General features: G+C 40.4%; 1 protein-coding gene across 2 annotated transcripts; it reads left to right on the top strand.

Moving 5' to 3' along the window:
* Positions 1–10,702: 10,702 nt before the first annotated feature.
* On the top strand, positions 10,703–19,517 carry ZNF770 (zinc finger protein 770). 2 transcript variants are annotated; one of them, XM_036887583.2, is made up of 2 exons: positions 10,703–10,858; positions 15,020–19,517. In XM_036887583.2, exon 2 carries the CDS (start codon positions 15,076–15,078, stop codon positions 17,137–17,139), a length of 2,064 nt encoding a protein of 687 aa, XP_036743478.2. In that variant the 5' UTR covers positions 10,703–10,858; positions 15,020–15,075; the 3' UTR covers positions 17,140–19,517. The 2 variants fall into 2 exon arrangements, with proteins under 2 accessions (XP_036743478.2, XP_036743479.2); XM_036887584.2 differs by lacking the exon at positions 10,703–10,858 and adding an exon at positions 10,883–11,051.
* The last annotated feature ends 729 nt before the right edge of the window (positions 19,518–20,246 follow it).

The raw sequence follows: 20,246 nt of genomic DNA, 5'->3' as shown, positions 1-20,246 counted from the left end.
GATGTGGCAGCCCACGAAGCCAGACCTGCATCTGATATTCTCTGTTAGGAGGTGATAGAAAACACATATGTTGATCTCTGCCCCTTCCCGACACAGAGCTCCTGAAACCCTTGTTATCTCCTAACTGATAAGAGTACCTCTGCTCCAATGTTGTGATTCTGGATGACATCCTGGATGAGAGCTAATCACTGGATGGGCCAAGCCATGGTTAGGAGTTTGGGGTTTTCAGCCCCACCCCAACCCCCATTCTCCTGAGAAGGAAGAAGTGCTGAAAATGGAGTTAATGATCAATCATGCCTACATGATGAAGCCTCCATAAAAATCCCAAAAGTAGGAGCTTCAGAGAGCTTCCAGGTGGGTGAGCACATCCACAGCAGGAGGGTGAAGCACCCCAGCTCCACTGGGACAGAAGCTCCTGTGCTCCAGATCCTCTCAGACCTCACCCTATGTAGCTCTTCATCTGGCTATTCATCTGTCTCCTTTATCTTATTCTTTAATAAACCAATAATTGTGTTTCTGTGAGTTCTGTGAGCCACTCTAGCAAATTAATTGAACCTGATGGGGGAGTTGTTGGCACCTCTGATAGAGCTGGTCAATCAAAGCACAGGTGGTAACCTGGTCTTTTCACTGGGGTCTGAAGCACATGAGCTGGTGCGGGCAGTCTTGTGGGACTGAGCCGTTCACCTGTGAGATCTGATGCTATCTCAAGGTGGACAGTGTCAGATTTTGGTTAAACTGTAGGACACCCAGTGGTGGCAGAAACTTCCTTGTTGTTGTGGGGAAAACGCCCATTCATGTGGTGAGCAGAAGTGTTGGAAGGGTTTTGTGTGAGTTGTTAAAGGAGACTTTCAGGGAAGAAACCCATAGTAGGGAGGAACTAGGTTTTTCCTTACATAGGTAAGAAAAAACTATGAATTCTTCCTTTACACCTATGTGATAGTTAATATGATGTGTCAGCATGACCACTGGTGCCCAGACAGCTGGTCAAATACTATAGTACGTGTGTCTGTGAGAGTGTTCCCAGGTGAGGGTAACATTGGAAGCAGTAGACTGAGAAAAGCAGATTGTTTTCCCTAATGTGGGTGGGCCCCATCTGATCAGGTGAGGGCCCAAATAGAACAGAAAAAGAATAGAGAGAACTCCTTCTGCCTCTCTGAGCTGAGACATCAGTCTTTTCCTGCCTTGTAACTCAAACTGAAATGTCAGCTCTTCTTGGGTCTCAGCTCTGCTGGCTTTCACACCAGAACTCCCACCGTCAGCTCCCCTGGGTCTCCAGCTTGCTGACTACAGAGCTCGGGACTTCTCAGCCTCCACAATTACATGAGTCAAGTCCTTATGATAAGTCTCTTTTTTTTCCTCTCTCTGTATATATAGATTCTGTTTCTCTGAAGAACCCTCAAAGAACCCCCAAAACATGTCCATGATGACATCGCTGGATCTCTAGTTCTGAACTAAATGGCATTGGCCTCTCAACAAGTATTCCTGCTTTCCCCTTTGCCCCTGCTTCACTGGTGTTCAGGGAAGCAGAACCACAAAGACGAATCTATGCACACAATCACACACATGTATGGAACATATGTAATATATAAATATGCTTATTTTACATGTTATATTTAAATATACAAAACATCACATATTTCAAATATAATATACTCAAATAAATATATATCACATATTTTATACATAAAATATATTTATGTAAATATATTAAATACATAAACATATAAGTATAGTAACTATACATCTAGACATGAATATATAACATAAATATACAAATAAATTCATTATATATACATACTGTCTTGCCAATGGGTTTCAGCCCCAGGCAAGTTCACTATGGATTCAGTGTGACCAAAGAAAATGACAGCAAAACGTTCTTGGGGTGAAAGGGTTATACCCAACTTTATTTCCAGGTGGCAGGTCAGTCACTAGAATCCCATTCACTCAGAGTGAGTCTGCATGCAGCAAGCCGGTCTCTCCCCTTGCCTCTGGGCCCCTCTGTCTGCACAGCCATCCTCTGGGCCTCTCCGCACAGTCGTCCTGCACAGCCGTCCTCCCGGCCTCTGTCCTTGGCAATGCCACTACTCCAGCCTCTGCTCTGCTCTCCTACAGCCTTGCAGTCCTGCAACCGTGTCGTGCCCAGAGCACTGGGCGGAGCTCTTTATATAGAGTCAACAGCCATGTATTGCCCACAGGTGTGCAGTGAGCTAGTCAACCAGGGCCAGATGAGAATCCTGGCCACAGGAACTCTCATTTTATCCACACATACATTTATAAGAATAAAAAGAAAGAATAATTAAGAATAAGAAAGAGACTTATACATACATATATATATATATATATAATGAATTTGTTATAGGGCTTTGACCTTACACAACTGTGGAGGCTGGTTAAACAGTATATGTGCCAGCCCCAGGCTCTGAAATTTAGAAAGGAGGATGTATGTATATGAACAGGAAGAAGTGAGGATCAGTTGGAACCTGTGAGGATAAATCTGAACTTGATAAATGTAAACAAGGAAGGACTGGAATCATTGTCAGTCACTCATTACCTTCAAACCTCAACTTTGATGAGTCTCCTTTAACTCACACAAAACCCTCAAATTCTCCTATAGGAGAAAGTGATGCCCTTAGTCTTGAAGTGAAAAATGCTCCTCTCCCAGAACTTTAGAGAAGCTGAAGAAGAAAATCTGGCAGGGGTTAAAGTGTTTTGGGCCAGACATTACCCCAGACCAGCAAGGTGAACCAGCAGATTACAACATGGATGCACTGCAATGGTGCTCTGTTCCCTGCTCCTTCTTCCCAAGTGTAAAGACAATAAGCTACTGCTTCCTCTCTGCCTTCCCCATAGCATACAAAATGCTCTTCTTGTGAGGCTTGCTAACCCTGAGCCATTGAGGGAAGGGAATTCTGGGAAACCTAATTCTGGTTTAACTAAATTGACACAATACAAATCCTCCACATCCCTTCAATGAACTCCAACATGACAGCAGTAGAAATCATTTTAAAATTCTAATCAGACCATATTTCCTTCTTAAAGAATGTTAATGCTTTTCTTTGCAGCTAGAATAAAACCCAGACTCTACCATGGTTTGCAAGGCTGCACAAGATCTGACCCATACCATTTCTGAGCTCATTTCATTATGAACCACTTCCTCCTTGAGTCCCATTCCTGAACCACTGGCATTCTACCTGTTCCTCAAACACAAGATCATGCCTGACTGAGGGCCTTTGTCACTAGCTTTAATATCTGTCTGCAAGGCTCTTCCCACTGACAGATCTTCACATCATTAGCTCCTTTTTATTCAGGTTTTAGCTCAAGTGCCATCTCCTTGGAGACATTCCCTGACCACTTAATCTAAAAAATGTCCTCAACTACCTCAGTTCTCTCTCACGCCACCCTGTCCCAATAGTCCTTATCTCCATGAGAAACTTCTTGTTTACTTCTTGCTTACTATTTTCTGTCTTTTCCACCCCACCAGTATCAGAATGAAGGCTCTACAAGCAAGGACTGCCTGTCTTGTTTCTCTGCCAGGCACACCATAGTGCTCAATGAATGTTAAGAGAATTAGTTTCCTGGGACTGCTGTAACAATGGACCACAAAATGCATGGTTTAAAACAACAAATTTATTCTCTTATTTTCTGAAGGCTAAAAGACTGAAATCAGGGTGTTTTCAGGGCCATGTGTTTGCCCTCTGAAGGCTCTAAGGAGGAATTCTTCCTCACCTCTTCCAGCTTCTAGTGGCCCCAGCATTCCTTGCTTGTGGTAACATAACTCCAACCTCTGTCTCTGTCTTCACATGACCTTCTCCTCTGTGTGTCTGTCTGTGTCCTTTCCTTTTCTGTTAAGGCCAGTCATCATTGGATTTAGGACTTAACATTAAACCCAGGATAATTTCATATCAAAATCCTTAATCACATTTACAAAGACTGTATTTCCACATAGTCACATTCATAGGTTCCCAGGGTTAGGAGTTAAACATATCTCCTTGAGAGATACAGTGCAGCTCATCAGAGGGATGATGAGATTCCTTCTATGACTGTTTCTTCTATTGAAACAGGCTCCCTCATAGATCCAAACTTGGGACTGCCTACTAGGACCCCTAGTGAATACTATATGCCATAAGAAATACAGACATTTTTCAGGTAATGCAGAAAAGAGGATTTTTATATTCCCTGAAATATTTTAGAGGAATGACAGTTTGGATGTGGATATAATTAATTAAAAGTTTGCAGGATCCAGAATTAGGAATTTATGTGATCACAAAACTGCCAGTGCACCCCTCAGGGGACACTGGGTAGCTGAATACTTAGCAGTGAGACAGGAACCATGGGTGTAGTCAGAGTGGGTGAGGGCCTCTGGGAAAAACAAAGCAAGATAATTCACTGTAGGATTTGCTTTGACCTGCTGGGGGGCCCAGCTTATTTTTCTGACTTTATGCAGGTGCTGCTTTTCTTCCTCCAATCCTAATCAAGTGATTTGCTACCTGGGCAATTTAACAAGCAAGCCCAAAACAAACAGGAAGGATTCCATCTTGAAAATAAGATTGTATGTTTAAAACCCAATCTGTTAAAAAATAACTTTCTTAACATACTCTTTAACAAATAATAATAACTCAGCCCACCTTGGGAGCAAATCAGATAGACTTGAGTGATACACTTCCAGACCAGGAAGCTGTTATCCTGGGAGGAAATCAGAGCAGTAAATTTCTTATAAATAACCAGGAAGACTAATAAGAAACTTAATGTCTCTTCAAAGATAAACATTTTGGGACCACTTAGCAGGTGTACATCCCTAGCCCTTTATCTCTCAACCGCATATAAAACCCCTAGACAACGCACCACCCTGCGGCTCTTTTGTCCCCCTCCTGGCCTTTGCCTTTATCTTTAAATAAAAGCCTCTGCCTTGCTCTCTTACCTTGAGTGTTTGCGAAGTTCATTCTTAAGACTCCGCAAACAAGAATGCTGGCATCAGCAGTGTGGTAAATTGCTTGGATCTGTAGTCAGATTTTTGACCATGTACAAGTGGAAGGAAGAATAACCTTTTGTATTTGCGTTAAAACTTAAAAGAGTCTTTTGCCATAAAGAATTGCACATTGCTGATAGAAAACAGTTTGGAAAATAAGGCTTGTTGGAGCAAGTTGCTATAGGAGGAAATTAAAGCCAAGCATTACAGGAAAAGCTCTTTGACTTCCTTCTTTCAAATTTTCCTGTGAAAATTTGAGTTATTGTCCCCACTTCTTGCTCTTACAAAAGTTATTCAAAGGGAGGAAGAGAGAAGACTGATTATTCAGGGAGCTGTTCAGGGTTGTAAGTGAAGGCACCAGACCAGCCATGCAGAGCATGCAGAATTTAGTCACCCAGATTCAGATGTCTAACTACCAAAGCCCTGACTATTGGGTGATTCCCTTCCCTGTGTTGCGGGTCACGTTTGTTCTCCTTAGTTCTTGTCCCCGCCCAAACAAAGAATTGGAAGACAGACACAAGAGTGAAGCGAAGTGGAAGTTTTCTTTGGATACACTCCACGGGAGGGGTGTGTCAGAGTCAAGGTAGACAGAAGTCCTGTTCTTCTGTGGAAGGGTCTCTTTATCGGGTCCTAGTTGGGAGGCGCCTCTTTGATTGACAGCATGAGGTCATTTGATTGATGGTTCTAGTTACACACCCATTCCTCTTGGTGAGCACGTCTTACCAAAATGCACGCAGAAAAGCGTACCAGGGGAGCAAAACCACGATGTAAAGTTTATTGAATGAGATTATCATGAGGTGTGGTTATGTGCAGTCATAGTTTTGTTCAATTGCCCCTGAGTGGTGATCAGATTGTGACTGTTTGGCCTGGTCCCATAGTCTTGGAAGTTATTTCCCTGCAAAGCCTTTGTTGTCTTCAAGTGGGACCCCCTGCTGGGCGTGGTTTGAGCGGTTCTTTTCTTGAACCTTATCTTCCCCTTCCCTGGCTGCTCTTGCTGTCTTTCTGCCTAACTTACTGGTTAGAGAACGCCTAGAAAAAGCACTGGGCCATAACAGGGACCATGACTGATGAATTTTCACCTAGTTGGGAAGCCAGGCCCTAAACAAAAGATCAGTAATATCTCACATTTGCCCTTGGAATCTAGCAGCCCCTGGACACAGATTTAACACTCACAGTGTTATTTAGGGGTGGGGGTTGTGAAGAGAGATACCTGTATTTATTCTTGTTGAGGATGGGCACTTTTTGGTAGAATGCCTGAAAGAAGAATTTTATCCCTTTCTTCCAGAAATTAAGATCCAGAAATAGGAGAAAGATCACAGAGTTAAACTCTGTTTACCCCATCCATAAGCAAAAGAGCTTGGTAGATACCATAGCTCTGCCCTCCCTCCTTGGTTGGCTTAGCCCCTGTATTATAGTTGGAGGGGTATCATAGTGAGGATCCAGAGGTCAGTCCTGACTCTAAGGGTAAACGAACATGTCAAAGCCCTATGTTGGAAATCCTGCTTGCTTGCAGGGGAACTCTGGAATCTCAGTGCTACTGAATTTAAACTAACACATAGGGAATGGGGGCTGTGGGATGCTGCAACCTAACTAGACCCAGAAATCCAATAGGCATTTTTACCAATAGAGCTTTAGAGAAAACTTCCAGCAACTTTTACAAGACTTGGACTATCCTGTGAGGTGGAGGTGGTTCAAGTGCCTTAAGTAAAAGATAGCTGTACTATGTTTCACCTTCTGACCTCAACTCACACCTCCTTACCCCGACACCCTGCCACCCTGCCTTCTAAAACTGTGTAGCAAAATACACGACAGGCTGCAAAGATTTTCCTCAAGGAAATATACAGTGGGAAGCAGAGGACTTTATTTGTCAAAAATCCTCTTAGAAAGAGAGAACTCTCTTTTTTGGAAAATTCTTTGATAATTGCTTGGGGATAAAAAATGACACCTGAGGGGGTGAAGATTTTGGTGGACTACCTGCAGGAGACAAATGGATGGTTTTAGTTATTCTGCAGAAGGAAGGGGGGGAAGAGGAGAGAGGAAAGATAAGAGGTGAGATGAAAACAGGAGACGTGGACTCTTCTGGGCTGATCACTTGGGGGCAGGAAGAGGCTTTAACAAGTGTTAAAACTCAGTTTCAAAATTTCTGCCTTGAAAATATCCCAAAAGGCACGTCAAAGGTTCTGAAAGTATGGACTCCTTCCAAGTGCAATGATCTTGGATGCATTTGATACTGGCTAAGTTGCTCTTAGACCCTACATCCTTTCAGCTGAAGCCCTATCCCCTAGTGACTCCTAAATCTTCAGTAAAGTATTTAAACACACACACACCCCTTAGTGTGATGGGTTGTTTTTCTAGAAACTGATGAAGGAGCTAAGTTCTATATTCAATGATGTATTGCTACAAAGGAGATAGATACACAGTAGGAGCAAATTGTAGGAACTCACATGTATCATGAAGACTGTCACAGGCAACAGAACTGGATTTTCATCCAAGTTAATCAGATATTGGAGGAGTAGGAAGCCCCCAGCTGCAGTGTGGCTATTTTAATTTGCCTCCATCATTTCGTTATCTGTATTACTTATAAGTGAGTTTTCTAAGACACAAATCTAGGCATGCCGTATTTGTGATCAAAATCTTCAATAATTTCCCATTGCCTACTGGATTAAAAGAAAGAAGAAGAAAAGAAAACCTTTGTAAGGTATTTAAAGCCTTTCTCAGCCTCTTGCAAAATGCTTGGTGAGTGTAAGTGCTCCAGAAGTGCTGCATGGATGAGCAGGGCTGGCTTTCTCACTGCTATCAGGTCTCAACTCAAAAATCACAGAAATTCTCAGGAGGGTCATCCCTGCCCAGCTATTAAAATGTCAACAAGCCCTTTCCCCCAAACTGCATATCCCCCTTCTGTGCTTACTTTTTCTCCTCAGTTCTTATTAATATTTAACATATATTTTATATTTTACTTAAGTTACTGTCTGTCTCCCTCAATAGGCATATAAATACACCAAATATCAACTAAAAATATAAAATCTATGAACACAGGGAATTTTGATTTTTTAATTTGTACACTACTCTTATCATTAGTATCTGGAACAGGGCTTGACACACTTGTCAAGTGCTTAAAATATATGCTGGATACATGGATCATTAAAGCTTCAGCTCAAAGGCCATCTCCACCTGAAGCCTCCAGGTAGATTTAGGTATTCCTTTTTCACTCCATATCTTCTTATATTATACTTCTTTGTATGTTGTTCTGAGCTGAAAACTACATTGAAGTCAAGCACCTCACTGTTTCATATATACTTAGAAGTGAGTCCTTTGTGTTTGGTACATGATATGTCATTGAATAAATGAATTATTGATTATATCCCCATTTCAAAGATGATAAAACAGGTTCAGAAAGGTTAATGAACTTTTAAGGACACACACTAGTAAGTTGCAGAGGAAAGACAGTATGGATAAAATGAGTGTTCCTGTGGCCAGGATTCTCTCCTGGCCCTGGTTGACTAGCTCACTGCACACCTGTGGGCAATACATGGCTGTGGACTCTATAAATAAAGAGCTCCACCCAGTGCTCTGTGCATGACACAGTGGCAGGGCTGCAAGGCTGCAGGAGAGCAGAGCAGATGCTGGAGTGGTGGCAGCACTGAGGACAGAGGCCCAGAGGATGGCTGTGTGGGACAACTGTGCAGAGAGGCCCAGAGGATGGCTGTGAGGACAGAGGGGCCCAGAGGCAGAGACCGGCTTGCTGCATGCAGACTTGCTCTGAGTGAATGGGATTTTAGTGACTGACCTGCCACCTGGAAATAAAGTTGGGTATAACCCTTTCACCCCAAGAACGTTTTGCTGTCATTTTCTTTGGTCACACTGAATCTATAGCGAACTTGCCTAGGGCTGAAACCCATTGGCAAGACAGACTGTAATCCAAATATTTGTCTTACTGGTCCTTTACTGCTCCTCGCCACTGGTACCATCTTTCCCTATGATGTCCTATCCTGCCCCCCTCTGTTTATCCATAGTGTACCCATTACTAAATCCCTGTTCAAATCTCACCTATTCAGTGAAATCTTCCTGATGACTTTTTTCGTAGTCATTTCTCCCTTTTTTTTCAAGATGTCTCCTGAGATAGTTCTCAGGGAAAGTGAGGTTATGAAGTAGGGTATGTGCCCTTGGAGAAGTTTATTTATGTCCCATCTGTGTTCCGTACTCCATATTCACCTAAAGGCTCTTGGTGCAAATGTCTATTTATTTCACAGGTAATGCACCCTCCATTGGTCCCCACCTTAGGTAGTATTTTCTCATGGTCTGCATCTCTCTCCTAAGGATTCATGCGGCTAGTGATGGATACAATCGTTTACGTGGTTTGGCTGAGCTGAGTTCCCAGGAGAAGCTGAAGAATAGAGCAAGTCTCCAAGGTTTATCTGAACAAATAGCATCCCCACCTGGGATTAGTACTCAGGACACTGAAAGCTCTTTCTTTCCCCTTCTCTCTCACTCTCTGTTCTGTTGGAAGTAGGGGCTTTGGTTTTTTCCCCGAGGTTGCTACATAAGAAGCAAGCATATTTCCTATGAGCCATTTCCTCATGCTACTGCACTGAAAATAAATACCTACTTTTCATTGGCCCAACTTCTCCCTTTTAAAATAAAGGAACTTATACCAACATTAGAAATAACAATTTTTTGTTGTCAATTCTTCTTGAAAAGTAATGCAAAAAGTTGTGTACAGTTGAAAAAAAGGGCTTGGTACTTGTTCTCATTTCCTCATCTCTCAAACTAAGGCAGTTAAAATCAGAACCTGTCAAAATTTTAGAGTCATTCTTCTCCAGTGTTTTTTGTACTTAAAATCTTCAGTAGGTACCTGAGCATCTTATTCACTAATAATGTACCTCCTACTCTGTAAATGTGCTACAGTTTTAACCCTTTAGCTCTTAATTATGTCTACATAAAATGTTGAGGTAAGTATAATTTGGGAAGCAGTAGTGAACTGAAAGTACAGGTTTGGCATTAGACTACTTGTGTTCAAATCCCACCTCCATCGTTTATCAGCTGTGTATCACTGAGTAAGTTCCTTATCTCAGTCTCATTTTCCTCATTTTAAAAGGGGACCCTATAACTTCATAAAGTTGTATTTAATATAAAAATAGAAATAAATAATAGCTCTTTGAAGGTCTGACTACACATTAGGCTTTATGTTAAGCTAAGCACTTTACACCCACTTCTACTTGTCAGAGCAATCTGAAGAAACTGAAATGCTGAGCACAGGGTTTGTACATCGAATACAACCAAAACACATCGAACGAATGAGGCTCAGAGAAGCTAACAAGGTCTGCTGCCGGTAGGCTTTGATAGAACTGGGAGTGGAGCCCAGTTGTCGGACCATAAAGGCCATGTGCTGGACCCCTAAGGTATATTCTGACAATGTACAGAGTGCCAAGGTCAGTGCTGGTAGAGAAAAAAACCCACATACGTGGTGTTCTATCATTGGTCCAGAGGACTAGCTGAGTGGGCTCTGAACGCCGGCTCGCCAGTTCCCGGTCGGGCCTTAAACCCACTGGTCAGAGCTGTCGGGCTTTCCTAGCTGAGATTTGGATGAGATGTTAAATGCACCCTTCTCCACTCCTCTATTCTCTCCTCGCACCTGCGGTGCGGTGAGCGGCGCTGCGGGGTGGGAACGCTCCTCAGGAGCCCCCTTCCCGGCCGAGCATCGCGGGCGGTGCGGAAGAGACAGCGGCCGAGGGCTGGGGGAGCCTGTTTCCAGCCGGACCACGTCCCTCGGCGCTCTCGAGCGCCGCGCCTGCGCGCTGCGCCCGTCTCCGTGCCGGCCCTGCGGACGTGCGCTCGCTGCCGTCGCGGCGCCGGGCCGTAAGGCGCGTTCCTGCCGGCCGGGTCCAGCTCCAGGTGCGTGAGGAGAACTTGAGGGACTTGGGTGTGAGGTGCAGCGACCCCCCTCCCCAAGAAGGGTCGGGCCGCCTGGATCCCCCCAAGGTGCCCGGGGACCCAGAAAGGGGGCGCGACGACCGCAGCTCCTTTCCCTTTCTCACTTCCGCGCCTCCGGACTGCGTCTCACGGGGAGCGGGAATCTGAGAGCAAGGTGCGGAAAGGATGCTTTCCCTCTCCGCGGGTCGTATCCCGTATGGCGCTTTCCCCCTGGCTGCGGCCAGGCAGTGTCCACCTTTGCCCTTCCTTTCCTGGTGTGGGGTTTTGCAGTCTTTGGACTCTGCTCGACCCCTCGGTGCTTACTAGTTGTGGGCGATGAGGTCGAAGGCCAGATGTCAAGGTCTTCGGTCCAGTGCAGACTCCTAGAACGAGAGGTGAAGGTTCATGGCCAAGAAGGTGGGCCGGGGGAGTTGGGGCGAAACAGAGAGGGAAAAGAAGTGATAAATGTTATCAGATTATTCCCCTACTGAAAGTTAGTCTGAGTTTCTCTCAGGTCTTCGTTTCTTGTTCATTTACACTTGTGATAGCCGCACTTCATTTTAATGGTGTTGGTTAAGGCTGGAAACCAACAGGCTTTCAACTTTGAAGCATTACGGAATATCTTTGAGATCAGTTTTTGTAGTGGTTCAGCGGCGTGTATTTGGGTGTTGTCAGCAATTTTCAGGTTGAACTATTGATATTTACTATTTTGCTTTTTTATTTTCAGTTTAACATAGGAAAAACTACATGTTGGGTGGTGGTTTTTTAATATTGCTGACAAAAAAAAATCAATTGAAAGCAGAGAACTAGTTGAATTAGGGTTTGGAGCTCTCAAATTAGTGTACACCCTGTGTAAATACATGTAGGTCTGTACTTGGAGCGTTGGGGATCCCTGAGCTGTAACTTATAAATAGCAGATGAGGTCACTGCTTGTCACCAACGATTCTACCAAGATAGGCCTCCCAGTTAATGCTTTCCTACATCGTGTGGAGGCAAGTAGTAGTATCCAATCTTGGTGCAAAGTGGTAGGTCGTCAGCCATCAGACTTTTTGGCACAGGAACTGTAGGTAGTCAATTCTTGTTACAGTCGGAGAATCTGGTTGTTGTTTGTGGTTCTAGTCTGGAATTTTTTTCAAGAGCGTTCCATAGAAACTATTAAAGGGAAGGAGAAATATGCAGTAGGAATTGAGGTGTCCGGCTGCCGGCCAGAATCTTAATGTGATCTTTCAGGCCCCACCACAGGCAATGGCTTTGCCTGACTGGCTTCATGGATTAGAGCTGCCTTTCCCACAGCAGACTTGTGCATGGCGAGTGCATTACAGTTTTCTGGAGAAAGTTGGAGTCAAGGACTCAACCCTTTCCTCCTGCTAGTTAAGTTCATAGTGTACTGCATTCCTGGCTCAGGTGCCTCCATTCTGAGAACTCTAACTGAGGTACTTAGGTCTCTCCACCTCCATCAAGATCTCCTTATGGGGAAAGAAGGGGTAGGGCCTTGACTGAGATAGTTTCTCCTTTTGATTCAGGACCTTTCCGCTCCTAGCCCTTCCTTCCTCCTCTGCTAGCCCACAGGTCTATAAAGCCGCAGAAGCCTTTTTTTCTGGGCTCCTTTGCAGGGAAATAGTTGTGTACACTTACCCACCTGACCCTCACTTAGTGTGCCATTTACTGGACCACTGGGGAACCAGTATATCTTTTGCCTCTTGCTTGCACTGTCACAGAAAATGTATAAGGGCTTTGACTTTACTTTCAGTTCGGCTCATTGTCTTAACTGACTACCTCAACACCTGCTTGCTTGACAGGAATGGCCAATAAGTGGCCAAATTCTTAGCATTTTGCTGGATTCGTGACTTAATGTTCATAACTGTTGCTGTGTTAGCATGTTTATGGGTTTGAAGGTTGTTCACCTGTAATTTCTCTTAATTCAGTGTCGTGAAAATACATATTAGTAGCACCAAGAGCTAATTGTTGTTAACATGGATATCTGGAATATGTCATACTTTATGGTAATGTAGTGGCTTGCAGTCAGATTATTATTTTTCTTTTGCATAGATTTGTGTGGCATAGTCCGTTCAGTCTTAAATGAATTTTTTGTGATGAATAATTTTGTGTTTATATGGTTTAAATGAAGGAAGAAAAACAGATACCTTTGCTTTCATTATTAATCTTTTCTCATCCTGTGGTTCCCAATCTTAGCAAACATCTAATAGATTATTTGGTCACTTTGGATAAAGTGATTGACTTGTGAGTTCCTCTGTATAGTGTTGTGTGAAGAGGTGTGCTAGGAACAGCTTTCACAGACTTTTACCTCTTGCTACAGAAGTTACACAAAACAGTGGTTATCCTTATTATATGTTATGCAGTCTGGTATCTTCTACTCTATTTTATTCAACATGATGATTGTGACCCCCTAAGTTGATTTCATAATCCATTAATGGGTAGTGACATACAATTTGAAAAACACTGTGATAAAGTAAATAGGAGGAGATATTTGCTCAATAAATGAATTTTTTTTTCTCTTGTTTCTAATTTAGATCAGTGAAGAGAAGCACAGTGGGCATGTTTGTGATTTTGTGTTTAAGGTATCTCCTGGGAGAAGTCAGTAAATAGCCAATAGCATATATGTTGGATGTACACCAAATCAGCTAACAGAAGATAACTGAGTTTCTGGTAGATTTTTCAACTAGAAGATTTAGCATAAGAATGAGAACTAGAACAGCATTTTTGTTGTTCTTTTGTTTTTTATCTCTGACTTCTTATTTAAGGAAAAGGCAAAAGTAGAAGGATGAAAAGAAAATTGGCTTCTTTGATAAAAGAGAAGATAGGATGTCAGATGGTTGTGGAAGTACCTGGTAAACATTTGTCCTAGAGGTACATTAAGGAAAGCATTTATCTTTGTTTTAACTCTGAGACCAAAGTGACTTTGTTATTATATTGTCTAAAAAGTGAACCACACTCAACTTTCAATTAGTCATGGATAAGTATATAAGTAGCCAATTTGTTGACCTCATTGCCTCTGTACTTGTTTTTCAGGAATTACACAACAAAGTGAAAAGGAGAAATAAAAAAACTAAATTTAGTTAGTCTGTTTCTTTCTTAGCTAGAAACCGTGAAAATGATATTAAGTGATAAGGATATAGTTTTATAATTTGATTAGTGTTGAGTTAAATAATACCTTATATTTATATATCACTTCACAGTTGTCTAACACTTTCAGAGACATTATTTTTATTGATTCGCACACCTTGATGTGGTTGGTAGACAAGCCAGGAGGCATTTTCCCATTTGCAATGAGGAATCTTTATTTCCTTCTTCCCACCACCAAGATCATATGGTGGCAAATCCAGGACTAGAACCTAGGTTTTTTGGGACATTTCTCTCAGGTGTCCATGTTGTCTTTGTTGACACAAAGAAGAAATAATTGAAAGTAAACAGTATTAATGATGTGGCTAAGAAATCCAATTTTGATAACAAACTTTGTTTTCTCAGATCATATCCATTCGTATGCTATAATTGAATGCAAATACATCTTTTTTTTATTAAGGTATCATTGATATGCACTCTTATGAAGATTTCACAAGAAAAGCAATGTGGTTACTACATTCACCCATATTATCGAGTACCCCCCCATACCCCATTGCAGTCACTGTCCGTCAGTGTAGTAAGATGCCACAGAGTCTCTACTTGTCTTCTCTGAGCTACAGTCTTCCCTGTGACCTCCCCCACAAATACATTTTATGTTTAGTATATTTTAATCCTTACAGTCTTTACCTTCCTAGCCCAGTTTTTTAAGTAACAGCAACTAAATATTAACAAATCTATTTAATGATGAGCTAGAAACATTGGAATGGAAAGGTCTGTTCAATGTTAAGAAACTCAGCTCAGTCCCCTTTTAATGTATCATCTCAGTTAATTAGAAATACAGCTTAAATTGTATAGATTTTTAGAGGTTTTTTAAAAGACATTATTTCTCTGGATATATACAATTAGTTTTATGATTCTAAAGTAGTCATCTAAAATGGTTGGCTATTAACTCACTGTTAAACAGAGGACAAGTCCAGGTTCTCCTTTAGCTGAGCAACAACTCTATTTCTTTTCATATGAATAAATAACTTAAACTAATCCATTTTTACTTCTAATTTTTAGATATCTGTGGAGTTTAAGAACACTATGGAGCTCATCAGAGTATATCACTGAAGAATATGATGGCTGAAAGCAATTTAAAAATGCTAAAGATTCAACAGTGTGTAGTAGTCAATAAGCTACCTAGAAACAGGCCATATATTTGCAATATTTGCTTCAAGCACTTTGAAACACCATCAAAATTAGCCAGGCATTATCTCATTCATACTGGTCAAAAGCCATTTGAATGTGATGTGTGTCATAAAACCTTTAGGCAACTAGTTCATCTGGAGAGACATCAACTAACTCATAATCTGCCTTTTAAATGTAGTATTTGTCAACGCCACTTTAAAAACCTGAAGACATTTATGAAACACCAACAACTTCACAATGAAACCTACCAGAATGATGTCAAACAGGTCAGAAGATTGTTGGAAGCCAAGCAAGAAAAACCTGTGTATGGAATATATCATACTTTCACTGCAGAAGAGAGGTGGGCATTACATCCATGCTCTAAGTCTGATCCTGCAAAGAAAAAAAATATTCACGCATGTACAATCTGTGGCAAGATGTTTCCGTCACAATCAAAACTTGATAGGCATACACTTATTCATACTGGTCAGAGGCCTTTTAAATGTGTCCTGTGCAGTAAATCTTTCCGACAGTCAACTCATTTAAAAATCCACCAGCTCACACATTCAGAAGAAAGACCTTTTCAATGTTGCTTTTGTCAAAAAGGATTTAAGATTCAAAGCAAACTTCTGAAGCATAAACAAATCCATACCAGAAATAAGACTTTTCAGACTCTTTCATTAAAGGTGAAGAGTCCAGAATCATGCGCCCAGCCTAATAAATTAAATGCAAAGCAGGATGGCTTTGAAAATGGTGATATAGGCGATTCTGAAGAGAATAATCAACTTGATGTCCACTCTATTTATATTGTCCCCTTTCAGTGTTCAGAGTGTGAAGAGTGTTTTGAATCAGAGCAGATTCTCAATGGCCACAAGTGTTTTCCTGCCAGAGGTGGCAAAATTCCAAACAGGCTCAAAAGAAGCTACAACTATAAAACCATTGTTAAGAAAGTCTTGGCTAAACTTAAACGGGCTGGGGGCAAGAAATCAGATAATTTTCGACCTGAGAAAAAAGCATTTAAAAGTAGTTTATTGAAAAATTGTGATCTTATGTCTGTTGAGCAGAGTCCTGAGCAAACACAGAGAACATTTATGGGTTCTCTTGGCAAACATGGGACATATAAGACAGTTGGCAATAAAAAGAAGAAAACATTGACTTTGCCATTTTCTTGGCAAAAGCATTTCCAGAGCCAAAATATTGGGAAAAACTTGAAAGGTATACTTACAACCGAAAGTGTGTTAACTATGGATAATTCAGTGAATGATAAAGACGTATCCATCTATGGTTCATCAGGTGAGGAATTCTTTAATAACTGTGAAGTGCTTCAGTGTGGTTTTTCAGTTCCAACTGAAAACTTACATACTGGACATAAGATGTGTCCTTGTGACAAATGTGAGAAAGTGTTTCCTTCTATATCCAAACTACAAAGACATTATTTAATTCATACTGGACAGAGACCTTTTGGCTGTAATGTTTGTGGGAAATCTTTTAGACAGTCAGCTCACTTAAAAAGACATAAGTTAACTCACAGTGATAAGATTCCTTATAGATCTCTTTGCCAAGTAGAATTTGAAAATTTGAATAAACTTTTCGTTCATCCAGGTGATAATGGTAACTACAATGCTTCCCAACAATGCCAGACTCTTGGTTTTCAAAAATATGAGGGCCCAGAGTCAGATCCAATATCAGAAATAAAAGTTAAGTCGGAGTCAGAGGATTTCATTCTTGCTACTCCCTATAGCAACAGGCAGCCCCGTCTCTCTGGAACGCTTCTGGGGCCAGAGCAGAGCCATCACAGTCGTCGTCGTCGTCACTCGGGGCAAACCGAGAGGAATGATGGCCTTCTTTACCAATGCAGTGTTTGTTCGAAAAGTTTTAGGTCCCCATCTAAACTGGAAAGACACTATCTAATTCATGCAGAGCAAAAGCCATTTGAATGCTCAGTTTGTGGCAAAACATTCAGACAGGCTCCTCACTGGAAGAGACATCAACTCACTCACTTTAAGGAGTGACCCTAAGAGAAAGTGGTTGTCTTAAATTTGGTTATATAACCGACAGAACCACTAACACATTTGAGGGGTCTTTGGTGATCTTTTTCTCAAATCCTGTATCCTTTAAACTGTATTTTTATCAAAAGACAGCATTATGTTGAGTTACTTCATAGGCATTTGCCATGCATAGTACGAGGTAAAATACATAGGAAATTAACACAGTATTTTGAGAACTGCCAAGTTAATTTTTAGAGGGAAGAACATGATTTGATGCCATAAAGTAAGCGTTTGTTTTAATATATACTTTGGTTTTGTTGAAAATGTAAGTCATGATGCGGTACAAATAATTCAACCTCATTTTTTGAAGGGATTGTTCCTTAAGACATTGCCATGTCCTTTATTCAAAAGACTGAGAGGCAAAAATTGGTTTTGGGCTGCAGCAAATAGCCCCAGTATATTTCATTCATTTTACATTTCACATGAAAGTTTAATTTTGTCCACCTGTGGCACATATTCTTTTGTAAAGATTTTTACTGGTAAAGTTAAAAACTGTAAAGGCAATAAAAGTAAAAATGGATGAGAAAAACAGCATTGCTTTCATTGGTTTTTTCCAAGCTGTCTATTCTTTGGATCTGTGGTAGCCTCACCTCCTTTTCCACAGGTGATTAGAATTAGTGTTTTGCTCAGCCTAGTGTCTTCTAAGAGAAAGTGAAAGTAGGAGAGAGGCTAGGAATCACCTGTATACATTTACCATGTTTATCTGGAATATCATCCAAGTGCCATAATCTTTTCAATCATTTGTATGCAGCGTTATGTTTATCTTTTCAGAAGAATACATGTAGTTTGTCTACCTGCTTATTCATGATTTACAGCAGTAGTTGTAAACTTAAGATCTGCATCATCACAAGACTTAGTTAAGTAAAACTTTAATGCCTCTTAAATTGAGTGGTCCAATAACTTAACTAAATTCTACTCTGTTAAGTTTGATCAAATGACAATAACTAGTCTAGTTCTAGTTTTTATTGAGTTTTTCATTTTTGCAAGCTTGTAATGCTGAAGAATGTTATTTTGATCCTCTAAATTGTTATTTTAATTAGTAAGGTAATTATTCCTGTGTAGGAATAAGATGCTTATAGAATTGGAGGTATCATTCTTCTAAACACTACTGTCATGATTTGAGAAATAGTTACAAACGACAGATTGTCTTCAAACTTGCTATTTTTAATAAAAACTTTAAGAATGACATTTCTTTGCAATAAAAGAAAATAACCATTATCTTTATAAGGTAAAAAGAACAGGTGGGTTTTATCCTAGCACACTTAAATATAGTGAGAAGCTCTCCATTGAGCATGGATAAATGAACAATTGTAAGTTTTGCATTCTACTCTTAAGAACTTTGTGTAGAGGGAGGAAGGAAGGGAGATTGGTCTGCTTCTTTTACAAGTGAAATTTGAGAAATTTGGGTTTAATTTATAGAGGTGAAACATGGCAGTGCAGATAAAATGCCGAGTGATGTGCAAATGTGCAGTAGAATCATATGTTTTAAAGAATAAATTCTCTTAGGTTTCCTTTAGATATGTTCCTCCAGTGCAAGCAAGATGATGGTTTACAGAATTTGCTTTACACAAAACTTTTCAAGAACACATCTATTACATAAAAACAAGGAATAGGTAATTCATGTTTTCAGAGAATAAAGGTTCAAGAGTTTTTCTCCTTAATGTGTCTGAAATTACATGTTTTAGGATTTTCCTAAGTTATTTGTAATTTTATTTGAAGTAAATGCCTCATATACTCCTTTCCCAGCCCAAACAGGGAGAGTCCTAACAGTGTTGTGCTTGTATGATTATTAGACTTCATTTGCTTAACTGATACAACTATAATTTTTTTTGGCCCATGCCTTTTTAAGCTGTTTCATATTGAAAGTTGGAATATTGTAAAAATTTTGTCAGAGATGTACTATAGTGCTATTTGAAGTACCTGTAACAAAATACTTCTTTACTATCACTGCAAGCTTCTTGTGGAAACTTCATAGGAATGAAAGTAAACTGTATACATTCATGGTAAGAAGATTAAACATTAGATGTTAAATGGTAATTTGCTGCATGCTAGAACTGTTGGTGTTGAATCAGTTACTTTGGTTTTCTGAGAAAATAAAATTTATAAATATCTTTAAAGAGAAATAGAAGAATGTTTTTGTTTGGGTGATGCTGGGCTGTAACATGATTGTTTACTGAAGTGGTTTGATTGAGTTAGAGGAATTAGTGTTTCTTGTTTTGTACTGTGATAGAGCCTACAATTTTAGGATAAAATATGTGTGTGTTGAAGGAAAGTAGAGGTGATGGTAAGGATTCTTGAAAAACAAATTTCAGAATATTTTTAAAATAAAGTTTCAAATTAGAGTTTAGACTTTTTCTTTTGAAGGTACAATCACATAATACTTGGATGACATACAGATTGCCAAACACTTTTCTGGGCCCACTCCAATCCACCTTCTACACTGAACTTCTAAGGTGGATATTTAATCATTTGCTTTTTTGTTCATATTACATTTTTTGATAACTACTTAGCACCTACAAAAAGGAGACTCCATTGCTTATCTACCTGTTTATCCATTGCTCACCTCTTTGGACTTCCTCTCCAGAATTGTACTAAAGAAATACAGGATAAATTCCTCCAATGCATATTCTTGTAATTTTTCTGGGCTCCATCTTTGTCTACCTAATATTGATTTAAATTTGACCCAGATTCACACTCTGTTCAAAGAACAAATTTAGTTGAACCAGGTTTTGTTTTCTTCCATGATGATCGGAGAAAACTAAAGCAGAAAACGTTTCTATTTAAACATTATGTAAGTAACCAATTAGAATTACAGGCATAGTCTCTGAAGTCTGTGTATTTTAAAAGAATCCTTTGTTTGGACTAACAGTTGCAAGGACTGTTTTACCAAGCGAAATATCTGCTTTTTAGAAACAGAAAGGGAACATTTATTCCCGTCTTGTTGAGATTGTCCCTATTGCCAGTTTAGAAAGGCTTAGAATTTCAGGGCCAACTGCTGGAATTCTATTAGCACAAGAGAAAAAGAAGTGAAAAGAGAAGTGGTACAAAGGTATTACTAAATGGAATATGAA

This window comes from Manis pentadactyla, chromosome 11, assembly GCF_030020395.1.
Source record: "Manis pentadactyla isolate mManPen7 chromosome 11, mManPen7.hap1, whole genome shotgun sequence".
Lineage (NCBI taxonomy): Eukaryota > Metazoa > Chordata > Mammalia > Pholidota > Manidae > Manis > Manis pentadactyla.
The sequence above is the reverse complement of the archived record's forward strand: the minus strand, read 5'-3'. Positions and strand labels throughout refer to the sequence as shown.

Coding starts and splice junctions, on each gene's coding strand:
- ZNF770 (XM_036887583.2), top strand. CDS start 15,076: ATGATGGCTGAAAGCAATTTAAAAATGCTAAAGATTCAACAGTGTGTA.